Genomic DNA, 21,897 nt, shown 5'->3' with positions numbered 1-21,897 from the left:
TATATTGTCCTCTAGATTACCGCTGATAGGTTTATATTAAACAAATTTATATCAACCAATCGAATCTATAACCTATTTAGTTATAAAAATTTGCAAGTAAATGTACTGTCCTCCGCTGACTTGAGGTCCCGTGGCAGGAATGCGAGGAAAGTAGAAGGGATATACGTATTCCCACGTACACATAGAACTCTGGTTCGCTATTCGTCGCGGCAGTTACGCACACATGTGGACTGCCTGAGAGCAAGGGAGCGAGATATATAAATGGGCGGTCCGACTCCTCTTGACCCAGTGTCGTCCCGCGTGACATCAAGTCAGCGGAGCACGGTACATGTAATTCTCATATCACTATTCAAAAAATAATGAGCAATAGATTCCAAGCCATAAATGATTTTTAAATTATTATTGTTGAATAAACAATTAATTATCGATTAAATGAATCGACGACATTTTACACTTTACAATACTTAATACACAGTTGATATATGCACATTTAGTATTTTCACGCGTAAACGTACGTGGTATCCTGAAATTTCAAATAATATTAAACGTTTATTAATATACCATAAGATTCTTAATCTGTTATTAAATTAATGCTTTATCCATTAGATAACTCAACGAGTCGTTTTTAACTTTGAAAGTGTGTTAGGCTTTAGACAGCTTACGTCACGAACGTTTTTAAAGTGCAATTTCGATATTCGTACTTGTCAAATCGGTCTATGATGGCCGGGATTAAAGGTTATTGGTTATATGTTTGATCGCCTATATATGCAATTTCTGATCTTGTAAAATCGAAAAAAACGATTCTACCGATAAATGCTTATTAAGAAAGTCTAATTAAAAGTGATACGTCAAAACATAACCTTACCATTGTTTTCCTCATTGGTGAAACGTTTCTATATACGAACTGTATATCTTCCGCTAATTTATTTCAAATATATTATATTCTTGTTTAATAGATTTTTAACATTTTTCTTTATTATGTATACTTATTATTAATTTAACAAGTTATATGTGTTCGAATACTTTATTTACTTTATGTATCATTTACCAATACAATTTTAACAAAATAATATTTTTATTAGCAAGTACGTAAATTTGCAGAAAAAAAACATTGAATTATATAAAATATACCTCTTTAGATTTAATTTTTATTTCAATTACTCTTTTTACCTACATATTTTACAGATATTGCTCGGTAATTTATGAAGTTCGTAAAAATCAAAAATTAGTTTACACAAACTTATTACGAAATTTTATATTAAATAATTAGTTATATATTTGAAGGTGATATATTTACAAAAGTTATTTTCGTTTTTGTTTCATGCGTTTAATGGCCAACGTTAATAAACAGCGTAAGTGCTGTGAAATATTTATGTAGTTTATTAATTCTATTATATTATATGTATATGTACGTATACACATATATATATAGCTAATACAAGTAAGTTATAGAAAAAACCTTTTTATAGATTAGTAATTTTGGCATTTGCTGGGTCCATTGGTATGACATTTATTATACTTAGCTGCGCGTTACCGACATATAAGTAAGTACTGTTTATCTCTCGTTACAGTGTTATCGATAAATGTAATACAATACGTTATAAAAGGAATGTACACTAACGTTCGTAATATATTATCTTTAGAGTATGGTGGCCATTTTTTGTAATATTATTCTATGTAGTGGCTCCGATTCCGACTCTAATTGCACGTCGCTACAGAGATAACGGAAACACTACTAATCCGTGTTTGGAATTAGCGGTATTCATTACTATGGGGTTCGTTGTGTCATCTTTTGCTCTTCCTATCGTGTTAGCGCGATCGCCAGCTAATAATCCAGTGGTAGATTTAAATTTTACATATTTTCCTTTAGAAAAGATTTAATAGGATAAAATTGTAAATATAAAACGTAAAAGTATTTATTAGTAAAACTGAATATTTTCAGATACAATGGGGCGCTTGCTATTTGACTTTAGCAGGTAACGTTGTTATGTATCTAACTCTATTCGGAGTTTTTGTAACTTTTGTTCAGGAAGACATCGATTACTCTCCGTGGTGAAGTGTACTTCATTGTACTTATTCATTAATTTTACATGGTAATTGCGTCAACTTTGATTGGTTACATTCAAGTTTCTTTTTTCCATCTTTGTTATATGCCAATTAAACTTTCTTCTAGGTTTTTTTACAAGAGAAAAGGAAGGATGTAAACCATCTACTACAGTGACTGACAGTTATCGATTAATTCTAAGTCATCGTAAAATTTATAGTATACTATTTATATGATATGAATATTATTATAAGCTGTCTATATTATAGTCAATATTAATGCTATCGTGCGGCGATTAAAGTTTAAATTTTTAACAGCATACATTTTCTTACAAATTTCTATGGATAAAATTAAAAGCACAAATATAGTAAAGTGTTGAAAATTTGACATACTACTTCTTATTAAATCTGCGTTCTTAGTAATAATATTAATAAAGTCACAGCTTATTACGTTATATTTTTTTTCTTTTTTTTTAACTTGATGTTTGTAAATTAACAATTGTATGCTAATATACTAGTTTCAGTAAATAAAATATCTCGAAATTACTTTTCATATAGCATTCATGTATTTCAGCTTTTACTTTGTGCATAGAACATTTTCTTTTTATATTGCTATTTCTTTAATTGTTAGAAATTCTTAAAAATCAATACTTATTAGTTGTTACTTTTGTATAAACATACTAATAATAAGACATAAAAGGTATAATAAATTATTTTAATACCCGTTTTGTATTATTATTTGAATAATTACTAATGTAAAAATGATTTTGTATATTATAAAGAAAATAAATTGTACGTATGTTTGCAATGATAGTATAGTATTGCGTAACATTCGACACATTCAATGTGTTGCAACGTAACAGTAAATAGCAATTATTTACTTTGGGGGCCTCAATTCCAATTTTGATGACTTTGAAATATGTTGTAGAAGATAAGATTTTGAACAACCTTTTCTTATACATATAACCACCGCGCAGCCTTAGTTCCCGAGATATTCGCAAAATTCCTTCCGTGCTACTTCATCGAATTCTGCTTATACGTACGCGTCCATAGCAACGTGTGGCATCAACGTTAATCCGTCACTTCCACGAGATGGCACAGTATGTTTACATCCCCACTCCTGTGTAGTTCGATGACTCACAGGCATTGGTCGAAAACAGTGACGGTGACAGCCAATCAGCGAACTGAAATAGGAGTGGGGATGTAAACACGCTGTGCCTTCTCGTGGAAGGACGATACAATCTGCTGTTTCTATAAACATCATCGCATCGACCGGCGACCAATATAATATAACGGGTTAACCTAAAAATTAAACTTAACCGATTTCAATGATTTTGAATTGCGACTGTATGGCCAGCTGCTTCAGGGCAGCGGGGATATTTAACTACCCTAATCTAACCTAACCTATCCTCACTGGATGGTACGTGCGTTAAGATTAAATTTATTCGACTTCAACAATGTTTGACCAACTATGAATCGATGAATTGGGTTAGTTCTTGCTTTCCGACTGACCTAATCTAACCTAACCTATCCTCACTGGATGGTACGTGCGTTAAGATTAAATTTATTCGACTTCAACAATGTTTGACCAGCTATGAATCGATGAATTGAGTTAGTACTTGCTTTTCGACTGACTTCTTTCGCAACTTTTTCGATACCGAAATCTAATGCGAAGCAAAGATGCTAGAGGGAGCCCCATGTACGAAGGAAAAGTTCCAAATAACCCTCATTTGTTCACGATACAGCAGATGAGCGGCAAACCAACGCTGACGCACACGATGCTACGAACGCATATGTAAAGATAGAATTCAATAAAGTAACACGGAAGGAATTTTGCGAATATCTCAAAAATTAAGGTCATGCGGCGGTTATATGTATAGAATGCACGAATTCTAATCAACTAAGTGTGTGGTTTCAGCGGATATTATTTAGTGTATTTATTTAAGAGTTCAATCACGAAAAGTTACACGTGGCAATTTTTTCACACTTCCGGCGGACTGCGTCTTGAGTGGAGTGCTTTGTTTTTGTCGTCCACGAAGAAGGGGCTCCCCAGTCCCTGCGTGGAACTAGCAGTTGTTTCCTAGGGCAGCGTGGTGGTCTACTCCCTAGATTCACATGTCGCATGGTGGATGGTGACGGTACTATAGTTTGGCGGCTAATGTCACAGGTGTAGCAAGCGCCGTTTAGTTAAGTCCCTAGTTTAGTTAGTCTCTAGTTAGTTTAAGTAATATCTAAGTCATTAGTTGGTAGTATTAGATTTAAATTGGCACACCTCCTTCTTTTTGGCCCGGAGAGTTTGTAAGGGCCCAGTCTGTTTGACGCCTGCGAGAACGTAAGAAGTAAGAGAACACGTGCTAAAATAAAGTCCTGTTAATACGATCGCAGAGTTGAGTTTATATCAGAAGCCTCTCCCAGCGCAAACCAATCCACTACACTGCCGAGAATTCGTTTGAATCTCGCTCGCTAGAATTACGGACTCGATGGTGATTAATTTAGTTCCAATAAATTCCCGTGGTGGCGCTATATGTACTAAACTCGAATTCACGCGATAGCGTAATACTGTGTTAGTTCTCACACCAACTGCTTGAAGCGTAAGGAACTGGCTAGAGAAATTCCCTAGAGCGTCGCTATGAAACCATAATTTTTTACGAGATTGTGCGCTTCAGGTCCTAATGTGTCATTAATTGGTTATAATTTATCATTTATTGTGTGTAAACTATAAATCACATAAAATAATATTGTATCTTCGATCAGAATTGTAATTGTCATTATACAATAAATAAATTATTTCGTAAAAAGAGTATTTAAATATTGTAACCTAATTGTCTTATATGCGGAGTATACCGCTCGAAAATTGATTCAAAAATACACCGATACTTTTAAGTGAATTGTATTAAAAATGAGTGCTTACAGTGTAGTAACGTCGGATTTTGTAAATGTGTCTATTACTACTTCTAGTCAGCAATCACATTGTGTAGAACGAAGATTTCAAAAAGGAATAACTATTGATGAATTTAAGGTTGGTATGTTAAATTTTTAACATTTACCATTTGTATCATTCTATACTGTTGTTTTAATATTAAGGGAAAATTGGAACTCGTAACTGGTGGTAATCCGTTGACAATGGTAGTCGAAGTGTACGATAAGAACAGTAAATTAATCTGCAAACTGGAAGATGGTCAACGACTTTTGGGATCGTACCCTATCGATGATGGAATGCGAGTCCATGTAAAATTATTATCCTTTCTATCGAATAGAATTAATGACACAATATACATTAATAATAAAAGTCTACGTTATTTTAGATAATAGACAATTTTTCTCGTACCGATGAAAGTCTTAATAATGTTGAAAAATTTGATATGTCCGAAGAAGAATACGCTAAACGAGGAGGTATTACCATGAAACTTGTAACATTTGTTTTTTTACTTTGCACAGTTAATCGTTTTGATCCTAATAATCACTTGTTAAAATTTTGTGTATTTAATATTCAGTCAAGTATTCCATCGACACTAATATTGTCACACTGTTCTTTATAAATAGTAGTAGAAAATCACTTTGAATTCGACTCCGATAAAAAGCTACGTAAAGTATTTCTGGTAGCTAATATTATTAACCAATTTTTTTAATTCGATTACTCCGTCTTGGATGATGCATACGTGTTTAATGTATACCATTCTTCAACGAGAAGAAGGCACAGCGTGTTTACATTCCCACTCCTGTTGCAGTCCGCTGACTCACAGACATTGGTCGAAAACGGTGACGGTGACAGCCAATCAGCGGACTGCAATAGAAGTGGGGATGTAAACACGCTCTACCTTCTCATGGAAGAATGGCACAACGTGTTTACATCCCCATTCTTGCTGCGATCCGCTGATTGGCTGTCACTGTCACCGTTTTCGACCAATACCTGTGAGTCAGTGGACTGCAGCAAGAGTGGGAATGTAAACACGCTGTGCCTTCAGGAAGGACGGTACATACATGTATAATATTCTGTTTAAAAATATAAAGTCAATTCTGTACGTATGTATATGTAAATTACATGTTATGCGTGATATCTTAGATACGGTGAAAGCGTTTTTGGAAATAAATAAATTAGGGAAGTATAATGAAGAGAAAATGAAAAACAAAGAAGAGAAAAAGAGGCAAGAAGAGGAAGCGGAAGCAACAGCAGCTCAATTATGCAAAGTCGGCGATCGATGCGAAGTTTGTGTACCAAATCAACCGAAACGTAGAGCTAGTATCATGTACGTCGGTAAGTTGAGTAATATATTTAAAATTATTCATCGATTACGTATTATGTAATACGTAAAAGGATATATATATCTTTTATTTTGTAGGTAAAACAGAATTTAAAGAAGGTTGGTGGATCGGTGTGAAATACGACGAACCGCTCGGTAAAAACGACGGAACGTAAGATTACGAATAATTTTATATAATTTTATATTTTTATCTGATTTATTTTTAATCTTTTATTTTTTTTCACTGTAGTGTCAATGGGAAAAGATATTTTGAATGTTTACCGAAATATGGCGGGTTTGTAAAACCAATGCATATAAAAGTAGGAGATTTTCCGGAAGAAGAGTTCGACTTGGACGAAGAGCTTTGAAATATTAAAATTCTTTAATTTAACTTTCTTTTATTAAAAGATTTAGAATTTGTGAGAAATCTCAATCGAATAATATTCATTGCGTCCAAAAATGCTTAATACTTTCTTCGTTTTATTATGTCCGGTCTCCAATTTACAGGATGTGTTTCCTCAGTCTGAAAATATAGGTAAAAAGATAATTAAATTCCATATACTTTGATTACTATATAATTATTCTTTAATAAGCAAGTTATTCTTACAGCGGTGTCGTCTTCTTTATAAACTTTGATCGTTTTATCTGCTTCTGTGGTAATCATTCGAGTGCTAGACATATCAAATGTAATACTAAAAACTCCAGCTTCGCTATCCATCGAGCCAGGTTGGACTGGAGCTTGTAAGCGTTGAAAATTATACCTTAAAATTTGAAGATTTTATCATAAACATTGGACTTTAAACGAAACAGTAAATCTAATCGTATAAAATTACCCTGTTCTCCAATCCCAAAGATGCATAGTACCATTATCCGCTCCAGAAATTAAAACACCGTCGGCATTAACAGCCAAACAATTAACTATGGCATTGTGACCAGATAAATTTTGTATAAACTTTCCTTCCGGGCACTTCCACTGTTTAATATTATCTGGCGATGCTGAGGCGAACATGTATCTAATAATTAACAAAATTGGACATATTTAAATTCATTCGTAAATTAGAATTTGTCAGCGAATTTTTTTTAAAACAATAGTAATTACTACGTGAATTAATCCATTAAGGCCTTTTTGTTTACACTTTTGTATCGTTTGCTTCGAGAGTAGAATGCGTAGAAATAGAAAAGAAGGTTCAGTGATGACTTGTTGGCTAGGCATCAACAAACTAAACGGGGCAAGAGCAAGGAGATACCATAATCACGAGAGATACATTTTTGTTCTATTCATGGCTAATATTTGGAGCGTACGGTTGCCTCTGTCCTTTGTCATGCAATGGAATTGCAGTTGTGAGCGGCTCAGCCAATAATGACAATGCGTGTGAGAACAGGCGTAGCTATTACACTACGGCCAATCAGCGTGCCTAGCCAACTCATCTCTGCATAGTACACCGTGTTTACATCCCCACTCTTGCTGTAGTCCGCTGATTGACTGTCACCGTCCCGTTTTCGACCAATCCTGTGAGTCAGCGGACTGCAACAGGAGTGGGGATGTAAACACAGTGCCTTCTTCTCGTGGAAGCACGATACGTAAAGCATTCAAAAGAAATACGTACAATGATGGATGGAAAGTCACAGCTCTCACGCTCTTCTTATGATTCGTTAAAGTAGCTCTAGATTTTCCTGCAGCCAAATCCCATAATCGTATGGTACAATCGTGACTTCCAGTGACGATCTAATATAAAAAAGAAAGGTATAGTAGAGTTTCAAATATTTCAAAAAATATGAGAATGCTGGGTAAAGAATACCTGTGGTTCGGCTGTTTGACAAATTACGCTGGCAACTGTGTTAGTGTGGCCAACAAGCGTATGAATGTTTGCTTTAGTACGCATATCCCATACTCTTGCCGTCGAATCTCTACCTGCAGTTACTAATACATCTATGCTAGGATGCAGTGCCATGGAATACACTGCAGATAAGTGACCGTGATAGTGCCTTATAACCTATAAATAATTGTCATTGTATAAAATGAATAGTTTCGAGCACTGAAAATAATGATTTTAGATTGTGTTGGTAACCTTATTGTATTCAAGATCCCAACACTTTACTTGTCGATCTTCCCCGCAAGAAAATAAATATGGATGTCGTTGAGAAAATGCAAGTCCACGAACGCTGCTTATATGACCAGTTAAAGAAACTTTTAGTTTGCCGCTTGCAAGATCCCATATCTAGAATTTTGTTTTAGAAATAGTATAAACTGTGCCAGTAAATTACATACATTGTACGCAGTAAAACCATTAAATGAAATAGCTGTATTACTTTAATTACTCTATCCGCTGAACCCGTTGCAAACCATTCGTTTCCTGGCTCAACTGCGCAACATCGTACCCAACCAAGGTGACCACTAATAACTCTGTACAGTTTCCATGGTGCGTGCCATTTCGGTTTCGCCATAGAAGGTGCCTTTTTTTGTGGTATTGCGGTGGCATTATTAACTGCATTGCTTCCAGAATTTGTTTGCGTCATCGTAATAGCATTATTTTGCATAGGATTGTAAGATATAATCGCAGTATTATTGCTTCCACTGAAAGACTCATCTGCGAAACATATTTTTCTCGTTAAAACAGTAGCAAATTAATCTATACAGAACGATCAAAGGAAAAAGAAAAATTTCGACTTAAAGAAAAAAAAGATTTCTTTTACTAATTAAAATGAGGCGCTTCAACATTTTTCCACTACGATACTTTCTTTTTTTGTAAGTTGGAAAGTAAAAATGGAAAAAACGTTGTTACTTTTATTGACGAATGCTGTTTAATATTTTCAGACATTTAGTACTCCTTATGTCGATACGAGTATAAATAAATAAATACCGCCTGGTGGTGGAGGATCCACATTTTCGTTTTCGTTTTGTGTTTTCATTATATTATTATCCTTAACGCGTTCTAATACAGGGCCGTAACAGTCTTTTGCTTTTACAGATTTTTTCACCCTTTGCCTAAAAGACGTTAATATATTACTTAGTTAATATTCATTTTCATCGACTGTACAAAATGTATTTACATGTTACTTACATATTTGGATCCACCGGTGGTAATGTTCCTTGATTTAACAAAAACATATCGTGCATTCTCTTTAAAGATCTAAATACAAGAGTATGCACAGAATGCCTTTGTACATCCTGTAAAAGAAAATTAAATTCTTCAATAGTAAGAAATTTCAAATAGCCTTAAAGAAACACTTTCGAAAGTATTGTTCTCACCATTTTAAAGCTATATAAATGTTTCTATTCTATTCTATATCTTTGTTCATTATATCGAGATTCTATTAAAATAAAGGTTTGAAAGTATTGATAGGTAATTTAATGTCTCAGGACTTTTATTGACAAACTTTTCACATAGCCTAAGAAGCACTCTTCTAACAGCTCTGGCCACACCGGTTATGTTATTGTGCGTAGTGACCTCCTAGGGACTTTAGTTAGAGTTTTTTTCAGAGTTGGCAATGGGTTTGTAATGCCATCTGGAGTAGTCTATATAAGGTGTTACGCTATCGCGTGTGTAGGGAGCATAAAGGAACTCCCTAGTTACTACCGCAGATGGTGCAGTGAGCGCCAATACCAACCGTCGAGATGCAGAGTGCAGACCGGGGTGCTCTAGGGAATTTGTCTCTCGCTAGATAGTCAGTGGTTTCCAAGCCAGCCTGAAAGACTGGTGAATAAAGAATCCTAACCGCAAAGCAACGTGTCCAGTTATTTCCTAGGTCCCGTGTCCCTATACGTAGGTTACAGCCTACATAGATATGCACGTTGAAAATAGTGTAGACTCTGCACTGTAGAGGGCGTTTGCGTTGAACAGTCTAACTTAGGTTATGACTGGCATCTCTTATCGTACCTACTCTTTGCACGTAATTCAATACGGCAACATTTATTGACGGTTGAATGAATTTTTTATTAAACCCAGATTTCTTTCTAAAATCTGAGATACTTTTGATAGTTTCGAGGGTCTATCATGTTTAAGAGAAGACTAAAAGCCCTTGGTTATGTAGAATGGGACAAAGTTAATGTAAACGGTGTGTTTTTTTAATATACATTTCAATAAGTAGTTTTAATTTATTTGTTTTTTTTGTTTTTAACGATAGACAACGAAAAGTCTAAATTATTTCATACTTTTAAACAATATTTTATCATTGCATGTTATTCTTTTGCAAATGCAGTTACAAAGACAAAATTTTATGGAACTAATGACTTCGAAACATTGTTTTCTTATAATATTTTCATACTCGCCATCAAAATTTACTATATTTCTAATAACTTAAGATTTACTTTATCATGTTTGTATAATTTTAGTTTCATTGCATATATACTTTTACGCTTATCTTACCATAATATTGAATTAAGTAGTAACTTACATTTTAAATGTTACAGATACGCAACATTTTCGTAAAGTAACAGTTTGGTTAGAAGACCAAAAAATACGTCAATACGATATACAAGATCGAAAACAGTTGCGCGATTTAAAAAATGAAAAGTGGCCTAATGTTTTTCTACAATACTGTAAGGATCTTAACTGTCCGATATCTGGCAATGCTTTGGCTCAACTAGAATGGCTGATTGGATATGCTGTCTGGTTGGAAGTAGAAGATAATAGTAAGATTATGCACGAAATTTATATTTAAATATTTTAAGATAGAATAATAGGAGTTAGAAAGGAAATTATTTAATATCTAGTTTTAGAAAATTTAGCTTTGGAAATGTTTCCTTAAATTTGGTTAAAAACATGGATTGTTATACAGGGAGTTCGGCTACCCCTGGGAAAAATTATAATGGGAGATTCTAGAGGCCAAAATAGGACAAAAATCAAGAATAACAATTTGTTGATGGAGGCTTTGTTAAGAAGTTATTAATATTTAAAGTTCTGTCAGTATTGAATTTTTTTCTCGAAAATGGGCAGAATTTCAGGGGTATGTCTATTCACCAAAAATGATTATATCTGACGTCAGAACCTAGAAATAATTTTTTTAGAACGATTTCAAATTTATTTTTCCGTCGAAAAATTTAGGCACACTGTCGATTTTTCTTCACAATTCGTTTTTGATTTTTAGTAATTTTGTTGGACGCTCTACAGAAAAGTTGTCTAATAATTTTTTGTCAGTGCCCATGAGCTCTACTTCAGAAAAAAGTTTCATTGAAATGTATTCACTATTGTAGGAGTTATGGCTGTTTGAAAATTGGACCATTTTTATGGGGTTTTTCTCATTTTGCGGAGTCAAGGATAAACTTTTCAAATATTTTTGCGATTTCTACATATTCTTCACCTAAATACGCGTTGTTTGCCGTTTGGAACATTAAAATCGTCCAATCCGTTCTGGAGTTACGATGTTTCAAATATTCACATGACATTTCGGGTAACCATTTTAGGCCTCAGATTATATTTTCGGTAAGGAATTTTTTTCTCGAAAATACGTAGGATTTCAGATGTATGTGTAATGACCAAAAATGATCGTAATCGACCCACGCAACCGAAAATAATTTTTCCAGAACGATTTGAAATTTTTTAATTTAATTTTCAGTAACTTTTTTTCGAAGCCTCAGTCAAGAAATTGCTATTCTTGATTTTCCTCTTATTTTGGCCTCTAGGATCTCCCATTAAAGTTTTTCTCTATATATAATATGCAGTGGGTTCAGCCACACTTGGGAAAAATTTTAATGGGAGATTCTAGATTCCAAAATAAGACGAAAATCAAGAATATCAATTTCTCGACTGAGGCTTTATTACAAAGTTATTAAAAAATTAAATTAAAAAATTTTAAATTATTCTGAAAAAATTATTTTTGGTTGTGGGGATCAATTACATCATTTTTGATGATTACACATACCCCTGAAATCCAACCCACTTTCGAGAAAAAAATTCGAGTAGCTACTGAAACTTTTAGACAAAATTAAAAAATTTAAAATCATATTAAAAAAATTATGTTTAGTTACAGGGCACAATTACAAGCATTTTTGGTGAATAGACATAACACCGAATTCTTACGCATTTCCGAGAAAAAAATTCCTTTCCGAAAATATAATTTCTGGCCAGAAATGTTTCCCTGAAAATGTGAATCTTTAAAATTTCATAACTTCTTAATGGATTGGAGGATTTTAATTTTTCAAAATGCAAACAACGCGTATTTTAGTGGAGAATATGTAGAAATTCTAACAATATTGAAAAAATTGTTCCTTGAGACTGTAAAGTGAGAAAAACCCCATAAAAATGGTCCAATTTTCAAAAAGCCATAACTCCTACAATAGTTAATATATTTCAATGAAACTTTTTTCTGAAGTAGAGCTCATGGGTACCTACAAAAAGGTGTTAGACAACTTTTCTGTAGAGCGTCAAACAAATTTATTAAAACTCAAAAACGAATTGTGAAGAAAAATTGACAGGGAGTTGGGTACCTAAATTTTTCGACGGAAAAATAAATTTAGAATCGTTCTAAAAAAATTATTTTTGATTGCAAGGGTCGATTACAATCATTTTTGGTCATTACACATACCCCTGAAATCCTACGTATTTTCGAGAAAAAAATTCCTTACCGAAAATATAATCTGAGGCCTAAAATGGTTACTCGAAATTGCATGTAAATATTTGAAACATCATAACTCTTGAACGGATTGGACGATTTTAATGTTCCAAACGGCAAACAACGCGTATTTAAGTGAAGAATATGTAGAAATCGCAAAAATATTCGAAAAGTTTATCCTCGACTCTGCAAAATGGGAAATGCCCTATAAAAATGGTCCAATTTTCAAACAGCCATAACTCCTACAATAGTGAATACATTTCATTGAAACTTTGTTTTGAAGTAGAGCTCATGGATACCTACAAAAAAGTATTACAGAACTTTTCTATAGGACGTCAAACAAAATTACTAAAAATCAAAAACGAATTTGTAATCAAAATCGACAGGGAATAAGTGCCTAAATTTTTCAGCGAAAAAAAAAAATTTCAAATCGTTTTGGAAAAATTATTTTCGGTTGCAGGAGTCAATTACAATCATTTTTGTTGAATAGACCTACCCCCGAAATCCTACCCATTTTCTAGAAAAAAATTCAGTAAGGGCGGAACTTTAAACGTTAATAACTTTTTAACGAAGTCTCCATCAACAAATTAGTATTCTTGATTTTCTTCTTATTTTGGCCTCTAGAATCTCCCATTAAATAATTTCCTAAGAAAATATAAAGAGTTGTTTTTATCGTATTGATAAACAGTTGTTTAATGACAACATTTAATGTATTGTTATCGTTGTCTACGAGAAAATAAGCTCCAACTTGTGATTTAGGTGAGGAATATTCTGAAAATGTGAAAGAGATGAAAATAAAAATGAAAAACGAAACGCTGGTGCCCCGCCTTATATCTAAGAATCCACTCGATAATTTAGACTGTGAGTATATGCAAATATTATAATGATTCTTAAAAACCTAACGCTTCATATTAAATTTTAATTACTGCTTTTCTTAAGAAATCTTTCTTATTTTACTTTCTTATTTATATACTCTTCATTTTTAAAATGCAAGTTAAAAGATGGTTCGATTCAAGTTTCAGGATAGTCAATAGTAATATAATTTCTCTATGTATATGTTACATTTCTATGTTGCAATCATTAGTCAACAGTAAAGAGTTCAAACAAGGGACTTACTCCGTGGCAAAGTTACTTCGAATCCCAAGCCACCTGGATCATCTGCTGAGGTTAAAAGCCTGCAGTAAACTGGTGCAAAGGAGATTGAATCCTGAGTGCGTGCAAAATCCAAATTCGAAAATACTACGGGGCAAACCGTTTCCTGTGATGAGCATCGCTCCTGGTTTCCAATTGAGCAACCCTGCGTTGGAGAATGCAACCAAGATCCTTGCCCTTCTTTATATCCAAGACATTAGGAATCTCCAAACGAAGATCAACGAAGTGATCGTTCGTGTGCAAAACATCACCGCCAATCCTAAGACAGACACTAAGTTAGGAAAGGTTGGAAGATAAGTAATCAACAGGTAAATGAATAGTCGACTAGAAGTTCGGGAAATTGTAAAAATGCAGAAACTTCGAATGTGGGGGACGTTGGAATCTCTGGAAAGAACGATACCTTTCTGTATCCGCTTTTAATCAATTAAACTCTTTCCATTTGTATTATATGGAATCCTTTAAACCAAGTTCTGGTATCCTTTAATAAAAAATTCACACGTACATATTTTTACAAAAGAATCTTACACTTTACACTGACCAAGTAGCACTAAATTCTAATTTGATCTAGTCCAGATTAACAAAGAAACGAAAATTTGTATAGCTTGTTCTGTTGTTTGGTCTTCGATGGGAAGAACACTTTTGCACAGATGACAATGTATACAAGTCTGCCACAACGTAATTTTGATTCATCGTACTAATTAAGTATTAATAATTGTTAATAATATATCTTTGTAATATATAGAATATGATAAAATGTATCTGTACATATCTATAAATAATCAGGTACGGACATATTGTGATAATAATGTTTGTTAACTCTTAAAAGACCCTAGTCGGTTAGGTGAGGAGTGAGGGGGTCGGTATTTATTACCGACGGTCGGTAATTAGTATCAATGGTTGGTAAAAAAGAAGAGGTAATTATCGGAGGTCGGTAAAAAGAGAAGGGGGAAGGAAATTAGATGTCTGACGATTAAAAAAATGATATATTTAATTTTTATCGCAATTCAGTGAGAGTATAAATGGTGTAATCTCATTTCACGAAATTAGATACATTTTTGTTTAATTATTAATAGCATCGTATAAAATATTATCTAGCGCAAATGCTAACAGCTCACAATCCGCAGGCGAATTTTTATCGTAATACGCAAATTTCAAAATTTTTTTTACGGAAATACACGTTTCAAGACTCCCTAATCAAATTTTAACTATTAAAAAAAAAGCATTTTATTACTATGCTTATGAACGTGCGTTCATATATTTATACTATTTATACGATTGAGTCTAAACAACCGAATGAATTTCAATGTAATTTTAAATTTTTAAATCTGAAAAAATTTGGGAATACTGTCCTATTTGTCCTCTTTGTTTAGCAATTTAAAAAAACGCTGACTCGTTAAAATCAATCATATTAAAATAAAAGACTGGAAAACTATTCTTCTTTCAATGAAAGAAACTCTTTTACTTAATCTTTTTCGAAGGCGAAGGCGAAAAAGTCGATTTCGCCACGGCAACAATGGTTGGACGCGACGCATGGACGTTCCCCCGGAGTAGGAGATCGGTTTTTGTTTTCCAGAGACGCGTGCAAGGCGATCGAAAACGCGAAACGCGTTAGATGGATAACGGAGAGAGTCGCGAGGTTCCGTGTGAAATAAAAAGACAGGACCCCTAGCAACAGCGTGCGTGTTTTGTCTACTCGTATACCTCGTCTGTGACAATACTCAAGAATCTCTGATGAATCAAAACTAATCTAGCGAAGAAACTGTATATTTACGATGACCTATGCAAGGCGGATCGCAGCCAATTTGCTAATATTATTTAGTTTTTAATTACTAATTGCATTACCCGGCTAAGAGTGATACGATTATTAATTAAACGTCAAATAATATTACCCAGGTCTCGCCACGTGGAGGTTGCTGCGAATGGAGACCCACCCTAACCGAATCCCATCCACCCTCCATTAATAAAGAGCTTCTGTGACCAACGATCGTTGGTCGAGGAAGCAACAAACGAAGAGAGTTGAAAGAATTTTTCTTCAAATAAAAATAACTTGCTTAACATAATGGTTAATCAAACACCTGCCTAACTATAAATCTAAATTCGTTTATTATATCAAGAAACAATTCTAAATTCGCAGCCATTAGCTCGGTGTTACCCACGAAGAATAACTTTTCTATCGTGGGTGACACCGATTACCAGGTCTCACCACGTGGAGGTTGCTGCGAGTGGAGACCCGAAGGGAGATAGATGGAATCCAAGTTCCATCGATCTCCCTTTTACATCCTTAGAAGCTAAATTACTAAACTAGAGAGATAGGAGGAAGCAATGTTCCTTCGATCTTCTAGTTTAGTTGTGCCAAGTAATTATTTCGTTTGGAAAGGGATGAAGGTAAATCGAGGGAGTCGCGACGCGACGCGATACGACGCGATGCACCATGCAATAGTGCAAGGAACGAAATACGCGACACCCGAACCGAGTAACTGGTCAAAAGGGTCAGCTCCGTTGACTCTTGGCAAGTCCGATCGAAGGGGAAGGGAATCGACGCACCCGACTCAGAGGTTCCCCATTGCTCCCACGCATCCTGTTGGGAGCCAACTGGACCCAACTCGGGATGTCTAACAGAGAGAGGGAGCGTGTGTCGGGGCTACCGCAGACAGGAACAGTCCCTGATCCCCTCTGCGGCCGAAATACTCTTTCCCTTGGATCGTCTCGCCAGAGGACGGCAACTGACCCTTCGGACGAGCTAAACGGCCGATCACTTGCTTTCTACATGGAAGCAGTGGTGATCGGAACGAAAAACGAGGAAACGGGTGAACGAGAGAAGCTAGTTGGTAAAGAATTACTTGGCATATACGCGGACGCATACATGGGAGTAAATGTACCAAGCAATTATTTTGTTTAAAAAGGGGTGAAGCTAAATTATGGGAGACGCGACGCGATGCTGTACCGTACAGCAGATCTTCAGATCGAATCGAGAGAACGAGAAGCTAAGTTAATAATTGCTTGGTGTCGCGGCCTTAAAACTAAATTTACCCTAAGGGCCTTAGAGATAAAAATCCCTCGATGTCCTTGCGTTGTCGTCCCACGATGTCCCGCGATGTCCAACGATGGCCTGTAAGTAAGCTGAAACAAACTAAAAAAGGCGGCATTTACGATTAGTTAAATATAGTAAATTGGCGTACAGGAAGCCCTGAAATAAAATAAATGGACAGATCGATGTCCTACGACGTCCCGCGATGGTCTGTAAATGAGCTGAAACTAAAAAAGTTTGCATTTGCGATTAGTTAACAGAACATATACAATAAGCAACGTTTAAGCAAGAATAAAATAGGGGAACAAACACATTCGCAAACAAGGAGCCATAAGTAAAATATGTAAGAAGACCAGACAAATGAAAGCGAGGCAAAACGATAGATTCAAGCCCAGCAGACATTTGAATGTCGAAAAAGGAGTAAGAAATTGGAGATTGAGATATCACTCGCCACTGTGTCGATAGTGGTCAGTGAAACAGATTTTACATTGGACAAACCGAACAAGGAACCAGTAGTGAAATATGGAACGGGACCAGAGAAGTAAAAGCAAGATGTAACCCAACATTCTAGCCCAACAGACGCTTGAAGGTCGAAAAAGAAATTAGACAGGGGAGATTCGGAATTCATTCACTAGTGGTCACTACTGGTCACTGATGGTCAGTATTGGTGACTAGAGTTAACCAGTGCTCGTCCAGTGGTCAGTAGTGGTGAGTAAAGGTGGAGCGCTGACCCACGAGGTTCCGTCACGTCCGCCAGCCTAGAAAAGAAAGAGCGAGAGAGAGAGAGAGTTAGCCTCAGGCAGAAGAGTTCAAGGGGTGGGGAGGACCGTCTTTGGCGAGTTCACCAATCAATTAACGGTTAACCGTGCCTTTGACCGAAAAATGAATATTCTATGCAATATGGTATTAAAAACAATTATTTATACAACCCACGCTATCGAGCATTATTTAAACTATTGTCTGATGTTAATTAATAATTATTGCGAACAATAGGTATGAAAATATGGAGAAATTCGAGGAGATTGAATGTTTTTTTGAATTTCTGTCGAGAACCAAGGTCGTACATCACGTATTCATTTCTTCGATCTTTTGTCCTTTATACGATACTTTCTTTCGTATAAGTTTTCATCTTTCGTTTCTTATCAGTAAATTATACAGGATTCTAACAACGATACGTAAACTATGTCACTAAAATCGTAACACAATATGTTGCAACACCCAACAAAACATGCATTAATGCACACGAAGAGAAGTTGTGTATTTTGGATCGTAAATTTGGAAAATATTCAAGCATCGAGGGGTTTAATCTCGAAATATGCGAGAACAACCCTCGTGTCGGCCAATTGGAACGATTTAAAAATATTGAAAAAATATTAAAAGCACCACAGACGAGGTATACAAGTAGACCATCACCTAATGTATTTTTTCGGCCCATTTTTCTGGGGCTCTAAGGCCCCATTACCATTTCCGTGTCACTCGCAACGTTACCAACAGATTTAGAAATGAACACGAGAAGAAGTGAGACAGAAAATGGAATTACAGAAATTTTATTATTTTTTAACGGAATGAAAGCTGTACGGTCCATCATTGGACATCAATCGATTAAGATTATTTAAAGATTTCAAGATTATTAAAATATGGTAGGATGTACCTCGTTGACAACTACATCGAAAATCCTAATTTATTTAAAAAATAACTCGGTATGGCAATCAGATTGGGTCATCAAAGTCCATAAGGTGGAAGGTCTATTCGTATACCTCGTGTATGTTTCGCACAGCATCAAAAGAAAAACGGTAGCTTGGAATGTTTATTGTATTTCTTTTACAATCGCGATTCCTACCTAGGATAACCTCGACGAGAATTGTTTTTCTTGAAAATACGTAGGATTTCAAGGATATGTCTATTACCAAAAACGATTCTAATTGACCCCCGTAAACGAAAATAATTTTTCCAGAACGATTTGAAATTTTTCAATATAATATTTATAATCATTTTAATATTTTTTCAATATTTTTAAAACGTTCCAATTGGCCGACACGAGAGTCGTTTTCGCATATTTCGAAATTAAACCCCTCGATGCTTGAATATTTTCCAAATTTACGATCCAAAATACACAACTTCTCTTCGTGTGCATTAATGCATGTTTTGTTGGGTGTTGCAACATATTGTGTTACGATTTTAGTGACATAGTTTACGTATCGTTGTTAGAATCCTGTATAATTTACTGATACGAAACGAAAGATGAAAACTTATACAAAAGAAAGTATCGTATAAAGGACAAAAGATCGAAGAAATGAATACGTGATATGCGACCTTGGTTCTCGACAGAAATTCAAAGAAACTTTCAGTCTCCTCGAATTTCTCCATATTTTCATACCTATTGTTTGCAATAATTATTAATTAACATCAGACAATAGTTTAAATAATGCTCGATAGCGTGGGTTGTATAAATAATTGTTTTTAATACCATATTGCATAGAATATTCATTTTTCGGTCAAAGGCACGGTTAACCGTTAATTGATTGGTGAACTCGCCAAGGACGGTCTTCCCCACCCCTTGAACTCTTCAGCCGGTGACGGACTCTCTCTCTCTCGCTCTTTCTTTTCTAGGCTGGAAGACGTGACGGAACCTCTTGGGTCAGCGCTCCACCTTTACTCACCACTACTGACCACTGGACGAGCACTGGACAACTCCAGTGACCAATACTGACCATTAGTGACCAGTAGTGACCAGTAGAGAGTGAGTTCCGAATCTCCCCTGTCTAATTTCTTTCTCGACCTTCAAGCGTCTGTTGGGCTTGAATGTTGGGTTACATCTCGTTTTTACTTCTCTGGTCCAGTTCCATATTTCACTACTGGTTCCTTGTTTGGTTTGTCCAATGTAAAATCTGTTTCACTGACCACTATCGACACAGTGGCGAGTGATATCTCAATCTCCAATTTCTTACTTCTTTTTCGACATTTAAATGTCTACTGGGCTTGAATCTATCGTTTTGCCTCGCTTTCATTTGTCTGGTCTTCTTACATATTTTACTTATGGCTCCTTGTTTGCGAATGTGTTTGTTCCCCTATTTTATTCTTGCTTAAACGTTGCTTATTGTATATGTTCTGTTAACTAATCGCAAATGCAAACTTTTTTAGTTTCAGCTTACTTACAGGACATCGTTGGACATCGCGGGACATCGATCTGTCCATTTATTTTATTTCAGGGCTTCCTGTACGCCAATTTACTATATTTAACTAATCGTAAATGCCGCCTTTTTTAGTTTGTTTCAGCTTACTTACAGGCCATCGTTGGACATCGCGGGACATCGTGGGACGACAACGCAAGGACATCGAGGGATTTTTATCTCTAAGGCCCTTAGGGTAAATTTAGTTTTAAGGCCGCGATACCAAGCAATTATTAACTTAGCTTCTCGTTCTCTCGATTCGATCTGAAGATCTGCTGTACGGTACAGCATCGCGTCGCGTCTCCCATAATTTAGCTTCACCCCTTTTTAAACAAAATAATTGCTTGGTACATTTACTCCCATGTATGCGTCCGCGTATATGCCAAGTAATTCTTTACCAACTAGCTTCTCTCGTTCACCCGTTTCCTCGTTTTTCGTTCCGATCACCACTGCTTCCATGTAGAAAGCAAGTGATCGGCCGTTTAGCTCGTCCGAAGGGTCAGTTGCCGTCCTCTGGCGAGACGATCCAAGGGAAAGAGTATTTCGGCCGCAGAGGGGATCAGGGTCTGTTCCTGTCTGCGGTAGCCCCGACACACGCTCCCTCTCTCTGTTAGACATCCCGAGTTGGGTCCAGTTGGCTCCCAACAGGATGCGTGGGAGAAATGGGGAACCTCTGTGTCGGGTGCGTCGATTCCCTTCCCCTTCGATCGGACTTGCCAAGAGGCAACGGAGCTGACCCTTTTGACCAGTTACTCGGTTCGGGTGTCGCGTATTTCGTTCCTTGCACTATTGCATGGTGCATCGCGTCGTATCGCGTCGCGTCGCGTCTCCCTCGATTTACCTTCATCCCTTTTCAAACGAAATAATTATTTGGCACAACTAAACTAGAAGATCGAAGGAACATTGCTTCCTTCTATCTCTCTAGTTTAGTAATTTAGCTTCTAAGGATGTAAAAGGGAGATCGATGGAACTTGGATTCCATCTATCTCCCTTCGGGTCTCCACTCGCAGCAACCTCCACGTGGTGAGACCTGGTAATCGGTGTCACCCACGATAGAAAAATTATTCTTCGTGGGTAACACCGAGCTAATGGCTGCGAATTTAGAATTGTTTCTTGATATAATAAACGAATTTAGATTTATAGTTAGGCAGGTGTTTTGTTAACCATTATGTTAGGCAAGTTATTTTTATTTGAAGAAAAATTCTTTCAACTCTCTTCGTTTGTTGCTTCCTCGACCAACGATCGTTGGTCACAGAAGCTCTTTATTAATGGAGGGTGGATGGGATTTGGTTAGGGTGGGTCTCCATTCGCAGCAACCTCCACGTGACGAGACCTGGGTAATATTATTTAACGTTTAATTAATAATCGTATCACTCTTAGCCGGGTAATGCAATTATTAATTAAAAACTAAATAATATTAGCAAATTGGCTGCGATCCGCCTTGCATAGGTCATCGTAAATATACAGTTTCTTCGCTAGATTAGTTTTGATTCATCAGAGATTCTTGAGTATTGTCACAGACGAGGTATACGAGTAGACAAAACACGCACGCTGTTGCTAGGGGTCCTGTCTTTTTATTTCATACGGAACCTCGCGACTCTCTCCGTTATCCATCTAACGCGTTTCGCGTTTTCGATCGCCTTGCACGCGTCTCTGGAAAACAAAATCCGATCTCCTACTCCGGGGGAACGTCCATGCGTCGCGTCCAACC

General features: G+C 35.9%; 4 protein-coding genes across 5 annotated transcripts; 3 read left to right on the top strand and 1 right to left on the bottom strand.

Annotated features, from left to right (window-relative positions):
• Positions 1 to 681: 681 nt before the first annotated feature.
• On the top strand, positions 682 to 2,363 carry LOC143348802 (leptin receptor gene-related protein). Of its 2 annotated transcripts, none has more exons than XM_076779414.1 (5): positions 682 to 735; positions 1,470 to 1,544; positions 1,644 to 1,839; positions 1,943 to 2,093; positions 2,174 to 2,363. In XM_076779414.1, the coding sequence occupies exons 2-4, from the start codon at positions 1,504 to 1,506 to the stop codon at positions 2,054 to 2,056; spliced, it is 351 nt and encodes a 116-aa protein (XP_076635529.1). In that variant the 5' UTR covers positions 682 to 735; positions 1,470 to 1,503; the 3' UTR covers positions 2,057 to 2,093; positions 2,174 to 2,363. The 2 variants fall into 2 exon arrangements, with proteins under 2 accessions (XP_076635529.1, XP_076635528.1); XM_076779413.1 differs by lacking the exon at positions 682 to 735 and adding an exon at positions 742 to 1,352.
• Positions 2,364 to 4,677: 2,314 nt separating this feature from the next.
• On the top strand, positions 4,678 to 6,675 carry Tbcb (tubulin-binding cofactor B). The gene is made up of 6 exons (XM_076779832.1): positions 4,678 to 5,062; positions 5,128 to 5,271; positions 5,349 to 5,436; positions 6,107 to 6,298; positions 6,384 to 6,456; positions 6,535 to 6,675. The coding sequence occupies exons 1-6, from the start codon at positions 4,943 to 4,945 to the stop codon at positions 6,650 to 6,652; spliced, it is 735 nt and encodes a 244-aa protein (XP_076635947.1). The 5' UTR covers positions 4,678 to 4,942; the 3' UTR covers positions 6,653 to 6,675.
• On the bottom strand, positions 6,657 to 9,724 carry Tango4 (transport and golgi organization 4). Its single transcript, XM_076779831.1, has 10 exons — positions 9,535 to 9,724; positions 9,347 to 9,453; positions 9,146 to 9,270; positions 8,595 to 8,872; positions 8,354 to 8,503; positions 8,084 to 8,278; positions 7,892 to 8,010; positions 7,118 to 7,297; positions 6,892 to 7,045; positions 6,657 to 6,807 (listed from the first exon to the last, which is right to left on the bottom strand). The coding sequence occupies exons 1-10, from the start codon at positions 9,535 to 9,537 to the stop codon at positions 6,748 to 6,750; spliced, it is 1,371 nt and encodes a 456-aa protein (XP_076635946.1). The 5' UTR covers positions 9,538 to 9,724; the 3' UTR covers positions 6,657 to 6,747.
• Positions 9,725 to 10,158: 434 nt separating this feature from the next.
• Positions 10,159 to 14,794, top strand: LOC143348795 (RNA transcription, translation and transport factor protein-like). Its single transcript, XM_076779406.1, has 4 exons — positions 10,159 to 10,340; positions 10,696 to 10,917; positions 13,596 to 13,697; positions 13,921 to 14,794. Exons 1-4 carry the CDS (start codon positions 10,280 to 10,282, stop codon positions 14,283 to 14,285), a joined length of 750 nt encoding a protein of 249 aa, XP_076635521.1. The 5' UTR covers positions 10,159 to 10,279; the 3' UTR covers positions 14,286 to 14,794.
• The last annotated feature ends 7,103 nt before the right edge of the window (positions 14,795 to 21,897 follow it).

The sequence above is a fragment of the Colletes latitarsis genome, chromosome 12 (genome assembly GCF_051014445.1).
Source record: "Colletes latitarsis isolate SP2378_abdomen chromosome 12, iyColLati1, whole genome shotgun sequence".
NCBI classification, from domain to species: domain Eukaryota; kingdom Metazoa; phylum Arthropoda; class Insecta; order Hymenoptera; family Colletidae; genus Colletes; species Colletes latitarsis.
Note: the sequence above shows the minus strand (reverse complement) of the source record. Positions and strands in the feature narration are given on the sequence as shown.

Bases quoted from the DNA above. Each gene is read 5' to 3' on its own strand.
- LOC143348802 (XM_076779414.1), top strand. From the start codon at position 1,504: ATGACATTTATTATACTTAGCTGCGCGTTACCGACATATAA. The intron at 1,545-1,643 runs GTAAGTACTGTT...TATTATCTTTAG, and splicing joins TGCGCGTTACCGACATATAA to AGTATGGTGGCCATTTTTTG. The intron at 1,840-1,942 runs GTAGATTTAAAT...GAATATTTTCAG, and splicing joins CGCCAGCTAATAATCCAGTG to ATACAATGGGGCGCTTGCTA.
- Tbcb (XM_076779832.1), top strand. From the start codon at position 4,943: ATGAGTGCTTACAGTGTAGTAACGTCGGATTTTGTAAATGTGTCTATT. The intron at 5,272-5,348 runs GTAAAATTATTA...ACGTTATTTTAG, and splicing joins ATGATGGAATGCGAGTCCAT to ATAATAGACAATTTTTCTCG. The intron at 5,437-6,106 runs GTATTACCATGA...GTGATATCTTAG, and splicing joins AGAATACGCTAAACGAGGAG to ATACGGTGAAAGCGTTTTTG.
- Tango4 (XM_076779831.1), bottom strand. The intron at 9,271-9,346 runs GTAAGTAACATG...AACGTCTTTTAG, and splicing joins CCACCGGTGGATCCAAATAT to GCAAAGGGTGAAAAAATCTG. The intron at 8,279-8,353 runs GTTACCAACACA...AATTATTTATAG, and splicing joins GGGATCTTGAATACAATAAG to GTTATAAGGCACTATCACGG.
- LOC143348795 (XM_076779406.1), top strand. From the start codon at position 10,280: ATGTTTAAGAGAAGACTAAAAGCCCTTGGTTATGTAGAATGGGACAAA. The intron at 10,918-13,595 runs GTAAGATTATGC...CTTGTGATTTAG, and splicing joins GTTGGAAGTAGAAGATAATA to GTGAGGAATATTCTGAAAAT. The intron at 13,698-13,920 runs GTGAGTATATGC...TGCAATCATTAG, and splicing joins TCCACTCGATAATTTAGACT to TCAACAGTAAAGAGTTCAAA.